The sequence below is a fragment of the Xenia sp. Carnegie-2017 genome, unplaced genomic scaffold (assembly GCF_021976095.1).
Source record: "Xenia sp. Carnegie-2017 unplaced genomic scaffold, XeniaSp_v1 HiC_scaffold_22, whole genome shotgun sequence".
In the NCBI taxonomy this organism is placed as follows: domain Eukaryota; kingdom Metazoa; phylum Cnidaria; class Anthozoa; order Malacalcyonacea; family Xeniidae; genus Xenia; species Xenia sp. Carnegie-2017.
Window position 1 is genome coordinate 2,626,590 of NW_025813485.1, and position 23,811 is coordinate 2,650,400.

The 23,811-nt window shown below is 32.9% G+C and overlaps 3 protein-coding genes and 3 long non-coding RNA genes across 9 annotated transcripts; 3 read left to right on the forward strand and 3 right to left on the reverse strand.

The window, feature by feature from the left end:
- Nucleotides 1-590: 590 nt before the first annotated feature.
- LOC124445610 (proton-coupled amino acid transporter 1-like) lies at nucleotides 591-6,383 on the reverse strand. The gene is made up of 10 exons (XM_046996348.1): nucleotides 6,370-6,383; nucleotides 6,027-6,165; nucleotides 5,144-5,234; nucleotides 3,828-3,916; nucleotides 3,671-3,754; nucleotides 3,439-3,523; nucleotides 2,792-3,067; nucleotides 2,267-2,433; nucleotides 1,597-1,766; nucleotides 591-925 (listed from the first exon to the last, which is right to left on the reverse strand). The coding sequence occupies exons 2-10, from the start codon at nucleotides 6,158-6,160 to the stop codon at nucleotides 660-662; spliced, it is 1,362 nt and encodes a 453-aa protein (XP_046852304.1). The 5' UTR covers nucleotides 6,161-6,165; nucleotides 6,370-6,383; the 3' UTR covers nucleotides 591-659.
- A 671-nt stretch (nucleotides 6,384-7,054) lies between these two features.
- Nucleotides 7,055-8,326, forward strand: LOC124446268. Its single transcript, XR_006948375.1, has 3 exons — nucleotides 7,055-7,294; nucleotides 7,365-7,516; nucleotides 7,741-8,326. It is a non-coding gene; the product is annotated as an uncharacterized LOC124446268 (long non-coding RNA).
- Nucleotides 8,327-9,858: 1,532 nt separating this feature from the next.
- On the reverse strand, nucleotides 9,859-13,890 carry LOC124446266. Its single transcript, XR_006948373.1, has 2 exons — nucleotides 13,044-13,890; nucleotides 9,859-10,683 (listed from the first exon to the last, which is right to left on the reverse strand). It is a non-coding gene; the product is annotated as an uncharacterized LOC124446266 (long non-coding RNA).
- Nucleotides 10,985-12,224, forward strand: LOC124446267. The gene is made up of 2 exons (XR_006948374.1): nucleotides 10,985-11,202; nucleotides 11,894-12,224. It is a non-coding gene; the product is annotated as an uncharacterized LOC124446267 (long non-coding RNA).
- A 596-nt stretch (nucleotides 13,891-14,486) lies between the features above and the next one.
- On the reverse strand, nucleotides 14,487-20,995 carry LOC124446620 (proton-coupled amino acid transporter 1-like). Of its 4 annotated transcripts, none has more exons than XM_046997463.1 (12): nucleotides 20,895-20,995; nucleotides 20,678-20,780; nucleotides 20,392-20,531; nucleotides 19,687-19,777; nucleotides 19,325-19,413; nucleotides 18,866-18,949; nucleotides 18,362-18,446; nucleotides 17,770-18,045; nucleotides 17,093-17,259; nucleotides 16,748-16,917; nucleotides 15,490-16,662; nucleotides 14,487-14,830 (listed from the first exon to the last, which is right to left on the reverse strand). In XM_046997463.1, exons 3-11 carry the CDS (start codon nucleotides 20,523-20,525, stop codon nucleotides 16,436-16,438), a joined length of 1,323 nt encoding a protein of 440 aa, XP_046853419.1. In that variant the 5' UTR covers nucleotides 20,526-20,531; nucleotides 20,678-20,780; nucleotides 20,895-20,995; the 3' UTR covers nucleotides 14,487-14,830; nucleotides 15,490-16,435. The 4 variants fall into 4 exon arrangements, with proteins under 4 accessions (XP_046853419.1, XP_046853415.1, XP_046853417.1 ...); XM_046997459.1 differs by having other exon boundaries at nucleotides 20,910-20,987; XM_046997461.1 differs by having other exon boundaries at nucleotides 20,392-20,585; nucleotides 20,910-20,987.
- Nucleotides 20,996-21,076: 81 nt separating this feature from the next.
- LOC124446963 (nicotinamidase-like) lies at nucleotides 21,077-23,721 on the forward strand. The gene is made up of 5 exons (XM_046997856.1): nucleotides 21,077-21,283; nucleotides 21,369-21,504; nucleotides 21,877-21,936; nucleotides 22,278-22,646; nucleotides 23,092-23,721. Exons 1-5 carry the CDS (start codon nucleotides 21,168-21,170, stop codon nucleotides 23,422-23,424), a joined length of 1,014 nt encoding a protein of 337 aa, XP_046853812.1. The 5' UTR covers nucleotides 21,077-21,167; the 3' UTR covers nucleotides 23,425-23,721.
- Nucleotides 23,722-23,811: the final 90 nt, after the last annotated feature.

Sequence of the window (23,811 nt, forward strand, 5' to 3'; positions counted from 1 at the left end):
AATTTAGCAAGTCATCGTAGAACTCATATTGGAGCAAAACCATATCAATGTGATATATGTGGAAAGCGTTTTTCTAACTCCAGTAATGTTGTTGTGCATAGAAGAACACACACAGGTGAAAGGCCTTTCAAATGTGATATTTGTCCCAAAACGTTTAGTCAGTTTGCTCATCTTGTGTCACACAAACGTATACATACTGGTGAAGCTCCATTTCAATGTGACATTTGCCAAAGAGATTTAACAATCCAAGTAACATGAGAACTCATAGAAGAATTCATGAAGGTTTGCGACCCTATCAATGTGAAATTTGTCATAAAACATTCAAGCAATCTGGTCACCTGACCTCTCATAAGAAAAGTCATGCTAATTGAGTGATGTAATTGCTGGACAAAGCCAGCCTGAAAAGTTAATTTTGCTATCAATAGCAACAAAAATGAAAACAAACTCAAATTTTGTGAAGAGCAATAATTTACTGAATCTTCCAATGAAAATTGAGAATTTCATGTTTTAATAGCAAGAATAACTTGTCAAACTTACTTTGTTGCAGATTAAAATGATGAAATATTTTGTGTTAATAATGACATCAGGAATTCTCACAATGAATAAATAATTTAATTGATTTAACCAATGAGAACTACTTTACATGTTACATTGGTGGCTTAATTATTTGGCTTTATTGCTAAAAGTTTTTTAGGTTGGCTGTAAGTATAATATATTTTTTGTATCAATATTGTGACACCAATTATATTTATTGAAATACCAAATAAAATAAGACCAATATTCTTTAATAAAGAAAGTTTCGAGAGTTCTTCAATAGATATTGTATGGATAATAGCAGGAAGTGTGATGCATAATGTTGTATTTGCTGTTGCTCCAAACAATGAAATAATATATTCCAAATGAGGAATTGTGCTTGCCAAAAATGCTGAAATAAATGCAAATATAAAAATTGTTATATTTTGTATGTGATATTAGGTGTAATAATTAACCATTGTTCCATATGGCGAGTTGCCTTACTACCATATGGAACAATGACTACCCTCCGAATCAATTAGTTAAGCCAGCTCAAATGTTCACTACTATCAAACAAAAAAAAATTTTATTCATTCGTCAATGAACACAAGTATTATATAAGCTCACTCCCTCCCCCAAAGAAAGTTTGAAGATCAAATTATAGGGCAAGTTCAACGTACATAAGTTGAGCGATATACGAGAAAAAGCAATCATGACATGTCATTTGAAGTCAAAACTCCGGTAAGTTTGGGAAATATTTAAAAATACACCTATCTATGTATGAACATAAATTAAAAATATCAAAACCAAAATCTAAATAGAGATAAGACGAAATTGAGATCAAATGTTTTTTGGATGGGACTTAGTTCACTTTTTATGAATGAAACCCCTTCAGACAATGACACAAAAGTCTATAATATACAAAGAATGGTATCTCTATTTTACGGTCACCAGGCTCAAAAAGCGATGAATATGTCCATTCCGTCCTTCATAATTCTCATGAATACAATGGTCTTGAAATATGGTAACGTTGAAATTTGGTTAATATTTGCTTCTCAAACTTAACGTAAACTTTATTCTTACCAGTGATGATAACGATATTTGCACGAACGATATGACGTTTTAAGAGCTCGTATTTTTCATTGGCATGTGAGATTACCCAAGATTCAATGAGAGAAAATATTACATATGATTGCAGAAAATACGACAGAAAGATTGATATGCTTATTGTTAGCCTCACAATCAATGAAAGCCTAGAAACAAAATATAACCATTTTACTAGTGGAATTGATCGTATGATGGAGAAGACAAATTGATGATAAAAAAGTTCCTTGAAAATGCTTTAGACTGTATGCTCAATATAATAATATAAGGATTAAAGACTCGTTACTTGAAAAAAGACTATCGCGCAATCAAAACTAAAACTTATTTACTCGTCTTTTTCATTTGATGGATTTCCTTAGTTACAGAACTGGCGGTCTTATGCCAGCAGAATACACTGACTTTGTATGTAGCTAATGCTTCTCATTCAATATGAAAAATGAATAACAGGTAATGGGCTTAGCAAAAGCAAGTTTCATTTTAATCCGATAAGGTGCAAACTGCAAGTGGTGTAGAATTTCTAGTCTGCGAATATGAATTCAGACTCGATAAGCCCTCCCCTTTTTATTATCGGGGCATAAGACCTCTGATTCTGCTATGTATATAGTTATATACAACTAAAAATAAAACAATAACTGCTATGAAAACTTACGGTGTTTCTCCAAGATTCAGCGTAATACTACCATGACAATTTTCAGTACATGATAAATAACCAAAAAATCCCACAAAAATGTAAAGAAAGGTGACAAAGACCATTCCAAGATTGAGCAAAGTGGGAAATTTATCCGGATGCTTCATTTCGTTCTCAAGTGGTAGAATCTAAGCACATTTTTTCAAATTCAGATAAATAGATGACGCTAGTTGTAAGTTTTTATAATACTCAAAACAAAATGAGAACGGACATCTTGAAATAAGTTTGTTGATATGACAAGTTAGAAAACAAGTTATTTTATATACGCTCTCTCTCCTCGGAGGCACTGATAAAACATGTTACAATAGATTCTCCTTCAATAATTCAATAGAAACAGTAATTCGCATGACTAGTTCTTAACACTGAACATCTTTACTTGCCCTTCAATGCCCTTTAAGTTTATTAACTTTAAGTTTATTACTTTTTGCATCCCCCTAAAGTATTGAAGTGCTCGATAAAGCATTGCTTATGTTTTTATCTACTTACCAACCCAATGGATTCAAAGGCGTAAATGCTTGAAGCGACGAACAGTGGTATGCCATGCGCAGAAGCAATGCTGGGAAGACCAAGAGGATTATGAAGGCTTCCAAATATATGTACAAGCATACAAATAACACCTGTAATCATGAGCAAATTTGCAACAAACGAAAGCCACGCGAGTGTCGTCAGATTTTTGATTAGTGAAAATAAAATATAAATGGGCAATAAAAACAAAATCCATAGTCTGACGTCCACATTAAAATTGCAGTTGTTTGCGAAAACCTAAAAATAAAGTAAATTTTTTTTCATATGAATCTCATGATTTGACTTTGCATTGAATTTGTGGTTACCGAATTGAGGTTATATTTAACAAATAGATAACATTTAACCGTTGTCTATACAGTTATAGATATACGGGTATGACGTCAATTGTGATAAAAACTAAAAAAGTGGCCACGAGCCGCCGGGGCGAGAATTGGGAGGTATTGCGATAAATTTTCAAATATATCCGCCATTTGTTTGTTTTTCTAAACATGAAATTTTCTGCGACGTCAATTCCGTGCGTATGTCCTCTTATAGATCATGGCTCTCGACCAATGAAATTGCTCAAATTCTTCTGGTTATTTTATAATTCAAAAACAGTTAATCTTTACCTGTTGCAAGTTACGGGAAACGAACAACATATAAACGCAACAAAATCCAAACTGAGCACATAACAAAGACGAGTTAACAAGAAGTCTAAAATTAAATTTAGAAGTTTGAAAAAACTTCAAATTGAAGTTTAAAATAAAATACATAAAGGTCAGTATCATATCAAATGCCTCTACGCTAATTATATATTAACATTATATAATACAAACTATTTCATATGATCCAGCTACTCACCTTCCAATCCAACCTTTATTAGAATATCGCTTCTTAAAACATTCCTCGCCAACATCAGCAAAACTCATCTTAGATTTACCGCGCCTGTGAAGTGCACCATAAAAGTAAAATATACTTTTCCTTCGTATAATGTTAAAAAGAAAACTTTTATACGTACCGTCTACACCACGCTTTTGAACTTATCACTAACATATGCTCACAATGAACCATAAGTACAGCAATAAGGACCAAACCTATTGGACCTGCCTTTATAAAGACAAAATAGCACTTTAAACGGTTTGTACAAATGTAGCAATCACGATTGTAACAAAGAGAAGAAATCTGTTTTCAGCGAACGTAAAAAGTTTATAATTGACAAAATGTACCAATATAAAACAGAGCCGCATTTGGAGCCCCTTGGGCGACAATGGGTTTGGGGTCGCCATATCAATGCTTTGTGCTAGCGGATTTTATTCTTGGTCAATATTTTCAGGGAACTTATAATTGTATTTATCTATGATTGATTATATTTTTCTAAACTATTTAATCTCGTTGTCAAAACAAAAATTTTGAGGTCTAAAAAAGTTTGGGCCCCCGGGCACTGGTTTATGCCGCACTGACATAAGAAGCGACAACGGTCCAACTTCGTAAAATATGAAAGATATGGATTGTTTCACATGCAAGTTCAGGTAAAAATTTAAATTTTTATAACGGCTGTAGCATTGCCTTTAGATAATAATCTTTTCGTTACAAATATATAAAAATCAAAAGCAATACATAATAAATCTGTCTTTTTTTGCAATTAGGGAGCTGTTAAACCTGAACGCACAAAATAATGATTATACACAAGGTTCACTAATGTGTATGTACGTCCTTACGTTAACCATGGCTCCAACAAGTTACGCAAGCAAAAAACATCAGACGTTCCGTCACGAGTGACCATTCTGCATATTCCATATTCTTTGCCAAATGCCTAACCTAAGCCCCTTGTACTGTTCGATGTTATAAATCAAGAACAAATATTTTTCGTTATCTATATACGTCACTGTACACCAATATTGATGTTAATTTAGGGAATGATTCAATGTGTTCGATGACGAAAAAGACGTTTTCTTGCTTCGGCCACATTGAACACAAAACCAAACCAACAGCTTTATTAACCAAACCTATTCTATTTCAGAAAAATTGTCATTTGACATAAAACACACGTTCGATTAACTAAAATACCAATATATTACATACTTAAACTTTTAACCGTCATTTCACTGAAAATAGAAAACCACTCCCAGCAAATGATTTTTTCTTTTTTCATTTTTATCTGTCTCTCGCTGTTTCTTTATATCATGTCATATTATGTTTAGCGACGTATCTTTTAGCTACTTGTACATTCATAGTTGTAAGAACTTCATGCGTAAATTACGATTTTTTCCACCAAGGGCAACCACGTGTCATCAAAATGCAAATAATTTGAAATAAAATGGTTTATTCGTTTACCAGAACTCCTGCATGCCCCACTGCTGCAGGAAGATTCATAAACCCGGAACTGATCGTTGCTTTCACGAGATGTAATAAAGTATCCAATTCTCTATATAAAAAATTTAAGATTTCAAAATTGTTAAGTACTGGACGAAGAGTAACTTTATGGTAATAAAGTATTTCGTAGCCAAGACTATGAAATTTTAGGCAGGCGTGATTGAGCACATCATCCGTTTTTAAAAGACAGAGCTTTCTGAATTGTCGATGTTTGAGCAACAAATTTCACCTTTGTTGTTCAAATTTTGTTCACGAAGTTTATGATTGGGGGGAGGGGGGTCGCTAAAAATACAGAAAAATACATAACGGAGTACATAAGCAAATGTGTCAATCCAATACAAATTTGTATTTAGTTGACAAAGAGGGAACGAGATGACTGTCAACAATTACATTTTTAAAAATTTCAAGACTATAGTCGTCTTTGTACAATTGAATATTATGTAAGTATAATAGGCAAAAAACCATACATTGAACATCGCGTAAACGAAGTAATGTTGCAAAATTTACGAGTGTGCCAAATTTTCAGCCCAACAAAGAACATGGTGTTCGTTTATCTTTATTATTATTCTCATGTGGAAAACTTCCGAACTCGATTTGTGCCGTTTAAAGTCCGAACGTTTTAGTGATTATTTCAGAATTGTAAGAAAACGTAGCCAAGAGCAATTTTAGATATATTACCTTCTTATCACAAATTTTAGCCTGATTGTCGACATCATCAATAAATTCCCTTATTGTTACAGTTCACTGATTATGCTCAAGCGTTTATTAGGCAAACAGAGCAGTTGAAAAACCACATTGAAAGGTAACTTTGTAATCTTTCCACTCTATTATCATTAGTACTTACGTAGTTGCATGTTGGTGATCTCGAAATTCAGCAGGATTAAACAGATTTTCCTCATCATTTTCATCGTTATTTATGTCATGCACTGGTAATAATGCGTGCTTGGCATCATCGCTTGATATTTTCTCTGACTTCATGGTTACTTCAAGTAAAAAGACCACAACTTAAAAACATTGACCAATAACTTAAACTCAAACCAAATAATCAATCTAATTGTAAAGAAATGCGAAATAGAAACACGAACGACACCAATGACCTAAGTGCGTCGTACAGCCTCAGTGCTCCTATTGAGTAAAGCGGCTGAAGCGTAATTACATCACAGTATGGTCACAGAATAGATACATACAGAAGGGCCACTTTCGTCGGAGCCTTTGAAGATTTTGTTGTCAACCTTTCGCCCGCAATCAGGCATCGCCGCCATGTTAGCAGCAAGATAACTCCAGCAAGTTCGTAAAAGAAAATATAGTAATGAGAAACAGTTCGGCGCGTCCTCGATAATTATATGGCTATTCCATTTTTGTTTTGTGTATGCCATCACGAGCAATGTCAAAGAAGGTAATTTTGACAACTTAGGTCGAATCGCATCGTTAGAATACACGTTTTAGAGTCAAAATTTGTTATTGTGGTCTGATGCTTTTGCCAACTTGCCAACATTCAATCATGGTTATGCTTGTATTGCGAGTTACAATGAAAAGGATCATCAACTTTGTCTATGGAATTTTCCTTGTAGTAAGTTTGTAGAATGTTACAAATGCTTGACTTTAATGTACTTTCGCGATCTTTTATTAGAAGAGGAAAACTCGCGATTTGCAAATTTGATGCCGTAATAAATTCGCATTCTTAAAAAAAGTTTGACCAAATATTGCAGTGGAAACTGTGAACATGTACGGAATGGCACTGGTATCATGTTAAGACTCTTCAAGATGCTCTTTCCAACATTCAGATTTTTGGTTGTGACTGAGAAACAATCCACGAAGGTGTCTTCAAGTTGCATAATGTAATTTAAATAGCACGATGAAGGAGCAGTCAGCCCACCAAAGTTGAGTTCTTTATATGCCTTGAAATAGCAGAGCAAATTACCATCATTGCTTATGTTATTTGAAGTCAAAACGTTCTTACATTGGAGACAGCTGTGGATTTTGAATGCTTTGCTTAACAAATATCCTGAAACATAGGCAGCAGCATTTTTGAGCAATAAATTGTTGCTAATATTTTGTTCTCGGTAGTCATTTTCACCAATCAACAGTGAGTTACTTGGAGCTTTTGCATGGGTAAGTGGCATACTAAATGGTTTGGGCTTTTTTTTTGAAAATTGTGTTAGCAGAGTGTCCATATCTTTAGACCAGTTTCCTTTGGAAGAGGTCAAAAGTGAACTGAAAAAAACCTTTCGAAAAGCTCTGATAAATTGTATTGGCGTGGGATTGTCAGAATTACCTCCTTGCTGGCATATTGTTCCAAAAAAATTCTCTAGAGCATCTGTGTTTAATCTTCTGGTAAGCAAGAATGCAAAATTATGTGAGGCATGAAGATAGGTCCAGAGGCAGATAATGGCTTTTATAGATATAAGCCATCCCTTCAGTGATTTGATTCTGCCTGTGATGTTTTTACCATCTTTTACCACTTTGATTCCCTGGATAAAGGACATTGCTTCTTTGAGAAAAGCAATGTGATTATTGCTGTTGCTTATTGCACTTCTTTGTTCTTTTGCTGATTTCAGTGTGGAACTATTGATGCAATCGAAAAGTGAATCAAATTTTAAAAGCAACTCAGCTGTACCCAAGGCTGATGGTGGTAGTGCTCCAATTGATGAATATGTGCAAATCGATGCAGCAACGGTGTGGCTGAATATTTGTGCAGCATATTTAACTTGAAAATTAATCTGAATTAATGCAGCGACAGCGATGTAACGAAAATAACAATATATATATATATATTAATAGAAGCAAGAGGATAATTTTATTTCCTTACAACGGAATCAATACTTTATATTATCTAAAACATGACAAATATTAGGAACATATAGTTAAGAGCATCTGGAAGTTAGCTACAATCATACAATATAAGAATTTTCCCAACACAATATGGCATTGGCATTAAATACAATTGCACAAGTTTGCAATTTCTCAATGAACATTTATCGAGTGTTCGGGATATAACTAAATTTGTCTGAATTCTAAAGCACCAAATCCAATGTCATACGAAATATCTTTTTTATTGTTCCTTCTTGTTTCTGATTTAAAGACGTTCGTTAAGCGCTTCTCCGCTTCCGTTCTTTACAAATAAATAAATACGAATAACCTTGACCACACGGCCACGGCACAGCCTTTCTCATACAGGTCTCGATAGAATTGTACACATTGGTTGTACATGAAAAAGCATAAAAATATGTTGATTGTATGTTCCCATTTCAGCACGATGCTGAGGGTAGGTCTTGATTGCCTTTATTAACCACAGCTTTGATTTGGTCGTCTCAGGATAAATATTTCAACTTTTCAAGTAATAACGCCAAGATTTTTGAGTTGTACATTGCTACCCTTATTTAGTAGCAAGTTTATCTTGCTGCCAACATGGCGGAGTAGCACATGCGCATTAAAATTTAGGACCGCATTTTTCGCCAAGTGGCCCTTCTGTATGTTATCTATTCTATGGTATGGTTATGGATTAATTATATCATTATGTTCGGTCCACAAGCATCGGGATTTTATTTAACCTAAGTGGCTTCTAGCAAACGTACTATTCCGTGGACATCAAAGTGACGTTGAGCCATAGTAATCAATCAATTTGATGGGAGACACGTTTGCATAAGGCAATAACAAACTAACAGTCTGAAGTCACCTTCGCTTTCAACACCATTCAACATTGACAATCTAGCCGCTCCTGACATAAACATCGTACGTGATGCGCAAGTCACAGAGGTGTATTGCCAAAATTTTGACAAGAAGTGCTCTCCCACCCTGTCTGTCATCAACTAGCAGGACAAAAAATATTGCCGGAAGTAAATAAGAAGTCAAGTTTTAAACAAACAGAAAACGTATTGTTTGTATAAGCCGTTAAAATAAGCTGTCAAAACTACTTCATGTTTTAGTAATTTGACAGTTTGCATTGATTGGTACACACTGGAATGATCAAGGGTATAAAATCACAAAATCATAAGTTTATTGGAGGTAAATCACTTAAATCAATGCTTCACCATTTGAAATCATGCAATGTCAAGAAATTATGAAGAATGATAAAGAATTCTAAGTAGGTGGCTGAGCCCCACCTTTATACAACCCAGGCAAGTCAATTTGCACGAGCTGTTCTGAATGCGCAAAAGAATTAATTGGAAGTTGCAATAATTGTACAAATAGAGTCGTTTTGCATAATATTACTGCTTTAAATTGTTTTCACTTTCATGAGCAATTTAACAAAACATTTTAATTTGTATTCCTCAAACATAACTATGCGTAATATTGCAATGTAAATGTTTACAATTTGCAGCAAAACATTGCTAATCTAAAGGTGCCAAATTCCTAATGAAACAAGTTAGAAAACTACAGATTACCATGTCTAGGAGAGTTTAGAGCAATCAGTTTTCTCAAAATGTATGCAAATATAATAAATTACATTAACTTTACTGGCTAACATATTGCATTGAGTAAAACTAAATAGCTGACTTTTTGTATCAATACATGTTTTGTATCAAACTCTTGGCAAAACGATTAATCATTACTACCAGTAACACAGATTATAATGCTTGACATTAGGACAGTATAAGTGAACCTTGTCTAAAGCAAAAAGAATTTATAAGTTTACTGTGAATTAACCAACAAATCTTGTTACTATTCAACATAAATTTCTCATTATTTGTTTTTATTTACTTGATTATTGGGCTACAGAAAGGACATATTGGTGCAAAATGGCACTAAGTCAAAAATTGCTAGATAAAAAATTCTGAGTTCAGTTTGTTTGCAATGGTACTTTCTACTTTGACGAAAGCCTCTGCACTCTTAAAATAAAAACTTTTTTGAATATGAAGAAATGAAACAAATAACCATTTTGAAATTTTACAAGGAAAATACAGCTGGTTGAAAGGAATGAAAAAGATTTTATGTATAATAATATTCTCTATAATTTCTTTATAGTTGAGCCCCACCAATTTATTGATGGCAGTGTATTCATTCGATGATATTTTCTAGTTTCTTATTACTTTGAGTTAAATTTTTGTCATTTTATTCGAAAAGCTACAAGGAGCATTTGATGTTTCATCCGGCTTTGATATATCATTTCTTGGTCGAGCTTCTATGATCGTTGGCACGGCAGATAAGCGAAAATTGATAAAGTTAGTTAGAAATTTCTTCTCTCTTCTTTGCTTTTCTAGAAAAGCCTTCTTAAGCTCAAAACATTTGACAACTGTGCAGTTATCATTGTTACATTCGTGTGCGTGGTACTGCAACAAATATTGAACTCTTTTACAAATAGGGCATTTTGAAAAGTTTTCTTTCTCCTCAGAACAGTTTTTAAAATGTTTCCAAACATTCTTCATCGATTTGCATCTTTTGAATTTGCAACCATCAACTGTACATTTGCTTGCATGATCTAATACAGCCAAACATTCAGAAATCACAGCTTTGCGGTGAATGGATTTTTGCTTTTGTTCATCAGACATATGACGAAAAACCTAAACGAAATTGAATATCAACTTCAACCAAATATTGTTGAAACTACTGGGTTGTACATCATGTTTTCTCATCCATGTGTAAGTCATTTCTAAGGTGCACGACAGCGGGCATTTCGGAGGACGGGAGGAGAGGGGATAGCAACGTTTTGGCACTTCCGTGAATTTAAGCCACTGACCCGTGTAGCTATAGTAATTACCTGGACGGGAAACCTCGTCAAAATTATAACAAAAAAGCGCAACATGGATGCCGCCATACCTTATATGGCAAATTTTGGATGAAAATGTCAGCGGAGTTGCACAGGCTAAGATTAAGGAGACGTTTTCTCCCCTCCTAATTTCTACCAACAATTTAATATCAATAATATGTATGCGATTATAAAAAATATCAAAAGTATTATTCCAAACGCAAAATCTTTTTGAAATCTCATCGATAATACATGCTGAAAACGTGTGTGTGATATACAGTTGCCGAAGAACTTCAAGAAAAGGAAACATTTCAATGGTTTCATGATACCGCCGGTAAGCAAGATAATATTGTTTTCATCGTCCAAAGTGTTGAGTCTTCAATATTTATTATTTTGTTTTACTAAACTTGTAGTGTGATGGCATTTATTTTGTTAACTTTTTTACCACTAACTTATGATTTAATTGATGTAGGTTTTGGTCCAATCATTTATTTATGTAAATGCATGTCAGAAGCTTTGAAGTTGCCATTTCTTTTCGAGATGTGCATGTCTTGCATCAAACAAATCAACAAAATCTCCCATTTATTGTGAATTGAGTTTGGGCTGTTTAATTCCAGGAAATGGATTAGGATCGGTTCCTATTATTTTTCAGAAAATATGATGGGAAGTTAGGAATAGAGTTGTGCTGAAATTGAATGCCAACAAAATTAAGCAACTGTGGTACATATAGTACCACAAAAATAATTTTAAATCAACCCCTAGTTTGTTTTGCACAAATTAACAGATTACCAGCAATAAAGATATTGAATATGGGTAAAGATTTGCTCCATGCTGCTAGTTTGTGAATAACGCTTTGGGTTTTTGTAAATAAAGTATGCATTGTAAGGGTAAACATGTTCATAAATCAAAAAAGAATTGTTTTGGATATTATTGAGCCAACATTTGCTTCTACTTTAAAATTTTTATTCAAGAAAAGCTTATTACTTTTTGCATCTGACAACCATCCACCTTTGGTATAATTCCAGGTAATCAAAGATTCCCATTGGATACAATAGTTGCAATGAAGTTGAAGGCAGAAGAATAAAAAATAATGGAAGAAACTTGTATATATCTGATGCAGATGAAGTGCAAATAAATAAAATGAATAAATAAATTAAATTTGAAATCATAAACAATTTTAAGTTGCAAAATGTGAAGGTGGTCCTGTACAAACAATTTGCCCTGGCAAAGTCTCTTTGTTGATTTTTCATCTTTTAAACAAACTTTTTGTACAAGCTTGATTCTTAACATGTTACAAAATGCGAAAACATTACCTGTAATGCACAATAATATTTATAAAACTTTATAACACTAAAATATTTTCATTGAAATTTTACTATCCAAACAATTTTGCTTTCATGCAGCAAAAAATAATGTTATGTCAAAGAAACCAACTTGCTACAATTTCAAAACTGATAATTTCTAATAAAAAAATGCAGTACTGTTCAGCAGTTGGTCCTGAGTTGTGGTAAAGTTTTCTTCATCCTGTTGTAATGAACACAATCCAGTATCCTAGCAATTTGCTTGTAGCAAGATCAATTCAAAACTTAATAACAACAAACTTAGCCAGTTTATATATATAGCAGTTTACATGCAGTAGCTGTAGGTTTAGATCAGTCAAGGTAGTTGCATTAAACTGTTTGAGAACAGAACAGTTAAGTCGTCTGTGGGAGGTATAGATGTCTTGCCTAGTTTGTTTACATTTTGCAGGCTGGGGAAGATTTGGTCGAGTGCTTTTAGGCAGCACTAGCAACACAGAAAAATGCCGTCTAGAGCGGTTTTTGAATGAAATTGTAATTTAACCACAACAAAAATTCTTTACCGTACATATTCTTCGTATTAATGCGTGCATTACATAAAACGCTAGAGAAGATCTTCACACCAAATAAAACATCAAAACAAAGAAAATAGTTGAGTAAGTTTATAGAGAAATATTTGCCGTTAAAATTAAAGACGTCATAAGAGAAACCAAAGAAATCTTCGTTGTAGATGCCAAAGTTATATACTTGGAGTTTTCAGCATTTCATTATTCTTATTCAGGATCAAAGAATTTTTATTCAGGATCATATCGCACTCGCGTTTGTTTTTATTCCTTTTATTTCAAGAAAATTTGTTAAAAATATCTCATTACTATACCTTACGTGTCGGGCTCCACGAGTTTTGTCTATAATATGCCGATCGTTTTTGTGGCGTTTCCATGTGTTTAGTCGAATTTGTACACGCCAAAACTTATGATACGATACAGAAAAGCAAGAAGCCAGCTATTGAATAAAAGCAATCTTCAGAATCAATGATGTGCGCTCAGACTAAACTATATTACTAATAACATCCGTCAACACTATAAATTATCAGAACAATGGTCACGTACAAGTACAAATTTTGATCATGAGCCAGATCCAGTCCCCTCATACCAACTGCGTGTTGACTTCACATTGCGACGTAAATAATTATTATTCATAATGCAGTAATTGGTCAGATTGTTATCTGCCATACAGCTTAGCCAGACTTGAAGAATTATTTTCAATTCTAAGCTTCTTTTTCTACGCAATCTAACGATAATTCATGATACAACGTGAATCTTTAGTTCTTTTGGCAAAAAGCAATATTGAAGACGTCATTTATTGGTTTCACTGTCTCCAATATTCTTCCTCTGCGTTATTTCTACCATATTTTCACATCCTCTGTTGATATTCTACCTTATATGCACAACAATAGATTTAAGCCTCTTTTACACCATTAAATTTTATATGACAATTTCAGTATATATTTCAACTTTCCATGCTGTGACGTCTAGCACTCCTCTTCGGGCACTTTGCATTTTAGATGATCGTCGGTGTTTTGTACAAAAGCATTGGATTTATGCTATCAAGAAACGCCTTTCATCCATTCACTTGTGGTCGCCGACATCTGTATTTCATCATCATTTCATAAATTTACGTATTACAACATCAACTAAAATACTGACGTCGGTAAAATAATTGAAAAACACACACACACACAAACACCCACCCCCCGCCCCAATCTGAATGCCCTCGATACGTTTCAGAAGGACCCAAGTTTAGTGCAAATATAAATATTTATAAATTATATATAGTTATGAAATTTTGGAGTTGGAAATGTATGTTATTCAAATTTGTTTATGTTTCACAAGGATATACAAATTCTTCTGATTATGAAATTAATAAATTCTTCAAGAACAACTTGAGTTAAAGTCAATATGTCCATTGCCAACTTGCAGCATGACACTTACAGTTTGTTCAAAGACAAGTATCGTAAAAGTTTAAACATTTACTAATTATTTAAAATAGGAATTTAAACAAACTATGTCAACTGTACCAAGTAGTTACACAAAATAGGTTTATAAAGATTAGATAAGTTGGAAAGCAAACCTAATATACAATAGCATCACACACCTAACTTGTTGTTTTAACAACATTAAAAGATGAAAGTAAAGTTTACTTGATGAAAACAGCAAATTTTTAATGATAAATTAGTCTACTTCTCATACATGTATGACCAGCCCTATAGTGCAACTTTGCATTTCTTGGTAAAGAAACAATAAATTTTATTAATTTAGACTACAGGATCCAGCTTTTTATTAATTGTATTCTATGACATTTCAAGTTTCTTCTACAAAAATATCCGACTGTCCAAATGTTTTGTCATACAAAGCAAAACAAAAAATAACAACAATCAACAACAAAAATGAGAATGGCAAAACAGCCAAAACTATAAAAAATGATCATGTTTCATTGAATTACAAAGGTCTAGGCATTATTTACATGCATTTAATAACCATGCATACAAAATTTTGACTAGCATGTAAACAAATAGATAAGCTTTTCCTTTTTATAAGCAAAGTACCTAACACATCTTTAAATCTTCTTATTACACAACACCTTTCAGACTCAACAGTTTTGAACCTGAAAACAAAAGACATGTACGTCAAGGGAGCATCAATTTCAAGCCCTGTGAGTCTATTTGCTAATGCCAACACAGTACCAAGTGTTCATAAGATACTAATTTTCCTGATTTGTAAGTGTATTTTATATTAAAATAGGGACTTTGACTTTCATTTTGACCTGCAAAAAGTCAAGTCACACATTGTTGCTCTTGACTATTGACAACAGTAGTCTGTACAAAATTAACAAAAAGTTTTTTCTTACTTGAAAATTGCACTTTAATATTTTACATGACATCCAAAACAACATTGATTTCTCATAAAAATTATAGATTCTTAGGAGAGAACTGTTTCCAGTATGACATACACAGTGAAATGCTGAAATCTGCACATTTTCTAGTTTTCCTTTTGAATTCAGACGAATTGAATTGTCACAAATTCCTGAATTGCTCAAACGTAGAATTCAGTAAAAAACTTTGAAGTCTAAACTCTAAAGCATGGCAACAGAAAATGCCGAAGTTTCCTTGGCAGCAGCCTAGGAATAGAGCTCTTCAGACGAGTCAATTTTAGCTCGCTTACATTCCAATTCATTTCATATAGGATTTCATGAGTTCAAATAATTAGATACAAAATGAACAAGATATCTATGATAATTCTGGCATTACGATACGAAATACTTACCCAACCTGAGAATCATTACATAGCCAACATAAAAATAGATAGAATGCCAAACGGATTGCCTAGCTAATTTTTTCTCTTCCGATATATTGTTTGATTTTGGGTCACCTCCAGCACCTGGTACACGATACATCACGATTCGGCGAACAATACTGACATCAACAATTGATAATATAATTTCACTTTGTCCGTTCGTCCAAATTGCTGCTTCGTTGCCACTTCTCTTGTCAGTGCTTCTGCCACCAACTTGGCGCGCGCTACTTCATGTAGTGTATATAAAAAGTTGGAATGGGCATGGGCCTAAACAGGTTTAATTGGGTTTAATACTGCAAGACATGCAAATTTGAAGTAGCGAAGACATTCGCATACAAGTGTTTTTCCTGTCACACCCTATTGTTTCTCCTTGCACGAAAAGACAGGGGGTTGCAATTTCGACACAGGTATAGTTTATATGACCTAGTAGTTAACAAAACATATCATGATATTATAGCTAACGTTCAAATGTGGTCTACGTAAACAGATATAAATCAATGTTAAAATATCATTATTTTCAATCAATAATTAATAAAACAGCAGTGTTTGTCGTTCATTCTTTAGATATTATATATATCATTACAATATTGATTATGGAGCAAGATTATTGCTTTTAATCAAGTAATTATAAAAATATCAAATACTCTTTATCATCAATAAATTTGAATAAGAAGTGACGTGTCCTCAACCGTTGATTTGATCAAGCCGATAAAAAAAAACTCAGAACTGCAGAATGTTGCGATCTTACGATACCTTAAAAACAACCCCAAAATGTCTCGTTCGTGTCGACAAAGCTATCTCAACGGAAAATGGCTTCAAAAAGCGGCCTCCGTCAAGGTTTTTTGTCTTTTGTGGCAATAATCTCTTTTTACCGGGTATAGTAAAATTCATGAGAGATTAGGTTGTTTTTAAGGAACTAATAATTATCAATAATACTCTTTATTGATACAAACGTTCCAAAGATACCTCCAACTGAACCAAATATAGCAATTGCAATGTTTTTTGTATGAACAATCTTGGAGAGATCTGGACATGATATTGAATGAAATACTGCAGGAAAGACTAGAGCTAGAGCCGAACTACTTAGTGCCCCAACCAGAGCAATAAAATTATCCAATTGTGGTATGACTGATGCAAGTACACCTGTAAATGTAAATGAAGAGTAACTACACAATCGTTATTAAAAGTGGTAATAAATTAATGATGTTATAATGGCGAGCATACAAACCTGTAAAAACAACCACGAAAGTTCGAAAAACCAGACTCTTAAAAAACGATTCACCTTTCAAAATATGTTTAAGAAACCACGGTTCAAGAATATCGAATGGAACATAAACTTGAATGAAATAAGTGAGAAATATTCCAGCAGTAATTAGGCCTTTCGTGATAGTGACAAATCTGTGAACGAAACATGATATCAGTGCAGAAAAATATTTGTCGTGCTACAATATTAATGTCACACTATAGTTAATTCACAAAAGCAATTAACCTTTGCATATATGGAGCAAGAAAAAGTACGGTACACTTAAAGAAAAAAAACTTAATTCAACAAAAGCGCATGATAACTACTTACATTCCAGAACCAAGATTGAGCGTTATGCTGCCTTTACATTGTTCTTTACACATCAGGTACCCGAATAAGCCCATCGAAACATATAAAATTGTAACAAATGCCATACAGAGATTTAAAATCCAAGAAAAATTTTCAGGTTTTTTCATTTGATTCTCCAATGGTAAAATCTACACAACATGAAAAAAGAAAGACAATATTTTCAAAGCTTTTATATGTTTGAGTAATAACAAATTTAATTCGATATAGGAGATCAGAGATCGGTTTGATTCCTTTTATGACCTCAAATAATTTTCCCCATAACCGTGCAGGAATTTGCCAGGTAGAAAACAGTTTTGAATATAAATTCTACATATCAACATATAATTGTTCGTTCGGAGAATGTTTTTATGAATAACGTTATGTCTATGTACAATGTGAAATTACTTGAGGATGATGTACGTAGGATTTGGATGGCAAAACACAACAAAAGACACAGTGCACACAAAAAAAGGAAAGAAATACTGAAGCAAATTAAGCGCAACAACACATTTTGATGTTCTTGAAAAATCCTCAACTACTAAACATTCGAATGACATCTTTTTTTACGAGAGATGTCAGATATTTTTTGTTGAAATTCAGTTAGCTTTTTAGGTTAGGTTAAAGCATTATTTCACAACTCAAATGTAGACAATTCTTACCAAACCAATTCCTTCGTAGGCATAAATTGCAACACCAAAAAACAAAGGAAGAGTATCTACACCAGCAAAAGCAGGAAGACCAGATGGATCGCCAATATTTGAGATTAAATGGTAGAAGATAAAAATGACTCCAAGAATCATGCAAAATATAGAAATTAAAGACAACCAAGATATGGCCGTTAAATTCTTGATATAAGAAAACGCCACAAAGTAAGGTACAATAATAACTATCCAGATAGTTATAGATACGTTGAACGTGGAGTAATTTGATACGATCTAAAATGTAAAAAAATAAATAAAGGTTTTCCAATTAAAGTTTTCAAGTCTTTGTTGTGGAACAAGACGGTGTTGCTTGTAATATTCATTTGCACAGCCATATACTAACAACTAAGGACGTCAAAAACGCAAAATTATGACGTAGCAACCTAGTCGAAAAACACAAAATTATGACGTAGCAACCTAGATTTTGCTGGATGTTTTTGAAACACAAAAGTCGCCAAAATTAAAGATATATAAAGTAAACAGTATAAAAATACTTCTCCTTGTATTGAATCAATGTTAACCTCTAACGCGGTGCACGATAAAATCTTACTTGCTCAATATTTCTCCCAACAAATAAAACATAAACACAGCAAAATCCAAGTTGAGTTACACAGAGGAATACGTTGACCACGATGCTGTAAAAAATACACACATAAGCAGACAAAAACATGCAATAAATTGTGGGACCGATGGATTTCATAATGTTATACTGATAAAATATCAATTATATAAATAGTTTTCAGTAAGAATGAGAAAGGATATGCTGTTAATATTCGTGATAAATCATAAGAACTTTACATTTTCCTTGATCAAGTGAACACAGTTCAAGGTCATTTTACTAAATTGTAGGCACAAAACACATTTTTGAATTTTCGAACATTTTACTAAAGTTTGATGTGATAAGCTACTCTCATGTGACAGAACTTGGTTAATCTTATGATTAAATTTGGATTCTATCCCTGGACTGGTGCTTTCTCATATTGACGTCCAGTCCAAAACATTATGGTAATTGAAAGATAAAAACAGGACACTTAACACAATACAAAATGCCGACCTTCCAACCCATCCTTTCCCAGGATAAAACTTCTCCATACATTCAGCAGCAATCTCAGAAAAACTCATAGCTGATTTTCTTTTCCTTTTAAAGAATTATAAACAAAAATCATTTAACATGAGTTTAGGAAGCAAAAATGAAAAATTAAAACACAAACTCAAGTAATCACTCCAATCCACAAGTTCATAAACCAAAAATATTGCAAATAATATTTTCCCTCAAGAAATCTACTTCAATAACTTCAAAATTTCTTATAACAGCATGCTGTATTTTAAAGACATGAATATAACAATTATATAAAACACATTTACAATTGCATTCTCAATCAAAATCATAAAATTTGTAATGTTCAAAATTATAAAAGTATAAAGTGAATATAGTACACATTTCTATGAATGAAAAATCAGATATGTATGTACTTTTTTATATGATTCTGTTATAGTTCTTACAGAAACTTACATTTTACACCAGACATGAGAACTTTCAACAAGAAGATGCATGCAATGAACAGAAATAATTGCCATGACTGCAAGGCAAACTGGACCAACCTACAAATCAATTTGATAATCAATTAGCACAATACATTATTCAAACTTGCAGGAGTGTTGCAAGTAGAATTAAGGCCATTGAAGCACTTTAAAGCCATAAATTTTTGATAAAATAAAAACAATAGGAAAACTGACAGTTTTATTTCATAGTAAGTAAATTGTTTCATTAACTTTTATCAAAGACAGCTCTTTCAGCCAGTTTTATTATGAAGTAGAAAAGTTAAGTTAACTAAAGTTTGATGTTGAAGATATTAAGATTAGCTATGTACAAACCACAATGCCTGCGTGCATGACAGCAGCAGGTAAACCAAGCAGTCCTGTTCCAATATTGGATTTAATCAAATGTGCACAAGTGTCCAGATTTCTATGTAATAAAATAATTTAATACCATTAATTAAATCTTCACTTTAAGCCTAGTTCTCATACATTGTCAAACCATTGCTAACCAATGCTTACAACCAATGGTCGTTATTGATCGCAAGAAACAAAAACTTTTTTGTTTCTTCAAATTACAATGCCAGTGATGAGTGACCATAAAAAAAAATCTATGGCAAAATTTGCAATGGATTTCTATCAACTTACAAGTGTTCACCAACATTGTTAAGGGACTATGGCCAACATTTTACCATGAGAACTAAGCTTAATAAATCAGTTGTGAGGTTTTCTGCAGAATTTAAGGAGTAGATGGGTATTTAGTTATAAAAGTAAATATAATTACACTATAAGATTAATGCTCATTGTATTTTTGATTTATGAAAATGTAAAAATAGTAAAAATTTTCAATTAACACATTTTTCTACATTTGAAGCAAGGTATGATATTTATATAAGGCTTTTGATTTCTCAAAACTTTTGTGCTGTGCAACTTAAACTATTGCAATAAATTACAATTTCATGTCATCCAGCCATTTGAAAACACAATTTTACAGCTAAACAAGTGAAGGCCTCCATATTTTTCAATTCAATAATTAATACTTACGATGTTGCATGTGGACGATCACGATCTTGATCACGACTTTCCACATAAATTTTCGAATTTTTCTCACTGCCTAGATTGGTGTTCAGTTCACTAACTGATTCAGTGCAAAGCAATGTTCTTGATTCTTCAGACATTTCTTCCTGTTGGTCAAAAATTTTCTTTTCGCATTTACAATCAAGCTCAGTTTCATAAAACTACAGAGTGAGCGAGATTCTCCATGAGCATGGATCAGTAGGACAAAGTTCGAATATATATTTATTTATTAAAGTAGTAATTGTCTTCTTACCTTGCGTGTAATACCTTGGGTATGCCGGTATGGTACAAAATCAACAAATAATTGTCAATTTAAAAACAAAGCTCAAAACGCCGAACTTTCATAAAACTTCAGCCTATAAATTTGAACATTGCAAGTTTAATATGCTCGTTGAAACTGAACTTACATCTCTGAAACAAATCATGAGAACTATAAACCACATGGAACAAACCAGTAAAATGTTAAATACCGTATTTTAAAATACCGTGTTACTATTTTTTTACAGTTCACTGGAACAAACAGAGACGCCAAACGATACCACCACCATGTGCCGCACACAAACATTGACAAATTTTGACAATTTGACACCTGCGCACAAGCTTAAAAGGCTCGTTTCCAGGGGGGGGGGGTGTAATTATTATTGGCTTTGGTTTTAACGTAGTTTTAGTTTCGATTTTCAAATTTCGATTTTCAAATTATTTCGCTATTTTCAAATTATTTCAAAAAGGATCAATCGACGATTATGGAGAATACGTCTTTGAGTGCTATATCTTTATACTTCAACTTTTGGAGAGAAAGTAATGAGAAATGTTTGGATGAGAAGGAGTTGTCAAGGACGTATAACAATCTTACAGAGAGGTAGGATATTTGGACTGTAAACGGTGCCGGTTTTTAGTGTACATCTATGTATTTAAGGTGAAAACGTGCTTTTTTCTTCATACAGATACAAACAATTTGACAGCATTTCTGAAGAATATTTTTCACTATCTCTCAAGGAATTGTTTTCTTGTGAAGGTTCTGAGTGCTTGCTTAATGACGAACAAACAAAAAATATAATTCAACGTCTTAAAGCATCAACGGTAATATTATTATGGTGTGTTTTCATGTACCTAACCTCTAATTTTTCACTAAAGGATTTTTCAGATGAACCAAACAAGTGAGAATGTGTTAAAATGAAGAAAATTTAAGTCAAGCTACTTTTGCTTGTCTTTTTATTCTTAGAAAATATGAAGTCTTGGTATAAAAGCTTTTGTTGTGCAAATGTATAAAAAATGCTTTCTTCAGTCATGCAGTGGTATATGACAAGTTTTAATGATAGTAATTATGATTTTTGATGTTGATATATGACTGATTGATGCATTTTCTCTGAGTGGTTTATGCATTTGTTGGGTCTCATGTTTTAAATGGTACTTTGTGAATCATGAACTTTCACTCTTTTATATGTCATTTAGGTAAATGGGAAATTGAGCAAGGATATTTTTGTTGCCATGTTTCAGTACTGGACAAGAAAGGTATGGATCCTACATTGATTAATATATTATATGTGATACTTTATGATTTCACATTGATTTTGATTGCTTTTTGTTTGAAAAATAAATATCTATATATATTAAACCGAATAGCAATTTTATCAATGTTGTAAAAAGCAATATGTGCAATTATTGTTTGTAAATTTTTGTGTTACCATACATTTACTATGAGTCCACTTGTCATTTCAAAATGGCAGAACATATCAATTTGATAATTTTAGTCTAATTTCAAAAATGTGTTGTCTCATAAATAGAAATTTTAAATTTTCCATCTGATTGAAAACAATGTTTCCTTAGATTGTTTTATGAATTGTTATGTTTAGTCTATTTCGACAGTCAATGCTCTGTTAATTGTTGATGTGCAAAATGACTTTATCACTGGCTCACTAAGACTTGATCAATGTCCTGCTAAAGAAAATGCTGAAGAAGTTGTACCTATCATCAACAATTTGATTAAGAATGGACCATTTGATGTGTTGACTTATACTGCTGACTGGCATCCTGAAGATCACTGCTCGTTTTTCTCCAATATTAAAAAGCACTCAGCTAAAGTTCATCCATCAGTTAATATGGCTGATTTAAAATTATTTGATGTTGTTCCTTTTATAAAACCAGCAGAACTGCAACAGGTCATGTGGCCAGATCATTGCTTGCAGAACAGTTGGGGTGCTCAGTTGCACAAGGAATTGAGGGTTGGTGTAGTAATAAATTACTAACTTCCATGTTATCATTGATTGTAGGAAAAGAAGTAACCTACACTTGCAAGCAGCGAGATTGCTTATTTGTCTGACACTTATCGTATTCTTTAAAGCTAGAAGTGTTCATATAATGCCACAAACGAATTGTTAGCCTTTTCTCAGTCACAAGAAAGTACTCAACTTTCTCTTCAGGCTACTCTTTGCATGTAAAAAGTTGCAAAATATACTTGAAATATCGGAAAACATAAAAAAGAACAAATGCTTTCGAGTGTAGAGTATTTTTTATAATTCATTATGTAAATATTTTCTCATAAAATGGTATGTAGTGCCGTTCATTCAGTGACGAATGCGACGTTATTCAAATTATTGCAGGTTTCCCGCTCAGTTATAGCTACCCTATTTTACGCGAATGACTTGAATTCATATTTTTTTTATTTAGAAACCAATAGAAAATGAAGATATTGTTGTATATAAAGGCCAAAATGCTCATCTTGACAGTTATTCTACGTTCTTTGATAATGGAAAATGTAATAAAACAGATCTTCTCCTTCAATTGTTAAAACGAAACGTTACACATGTGTATTTAGTTGGGCTAGCATTTGATGTTTGCGTAGCATATTCAGCCGTTGATTCTGCCCAGATTGGTTTCAACACTGCTGTAATTGAAGACGCTTGTAAAGGAGTCGATTTTAAATCCATGGAAGCAACAAGAAACAAGTTTTCTGAAATGGGCATTAAACTATTGAAGTGTTCAGATTTTACACTTCCGTAACGGTTAAATAACTTTGTTTACGTTACCCACGCACAATAATTTACGGTGGAGATGTAATAGTCGTAATTACTGTTGAAATAATTAAGTAGCTACACATCAAATTGTTAGCAGCAGTATAGTTGTATGCCAGCAAAGTGACTGCCTTTGAGACGGCAGTTACAAATACAAAAATAACGTACAAGAAAGCTGCTTATAATCAATAGGACAATTTAATGACGTATGAAATATAACATCTATCTTTAACTCAACTTGTAAATTTAGAGGAATCATACGATAAAAATAGGGAGAGAAATCATATATCATATGTGTGAAAATTTCAAGATGGTGGAGTGTATGCTGTAAGCATGACTGAAGATTTTAAGATGGAGGCTGGATCAGAGTTGGATT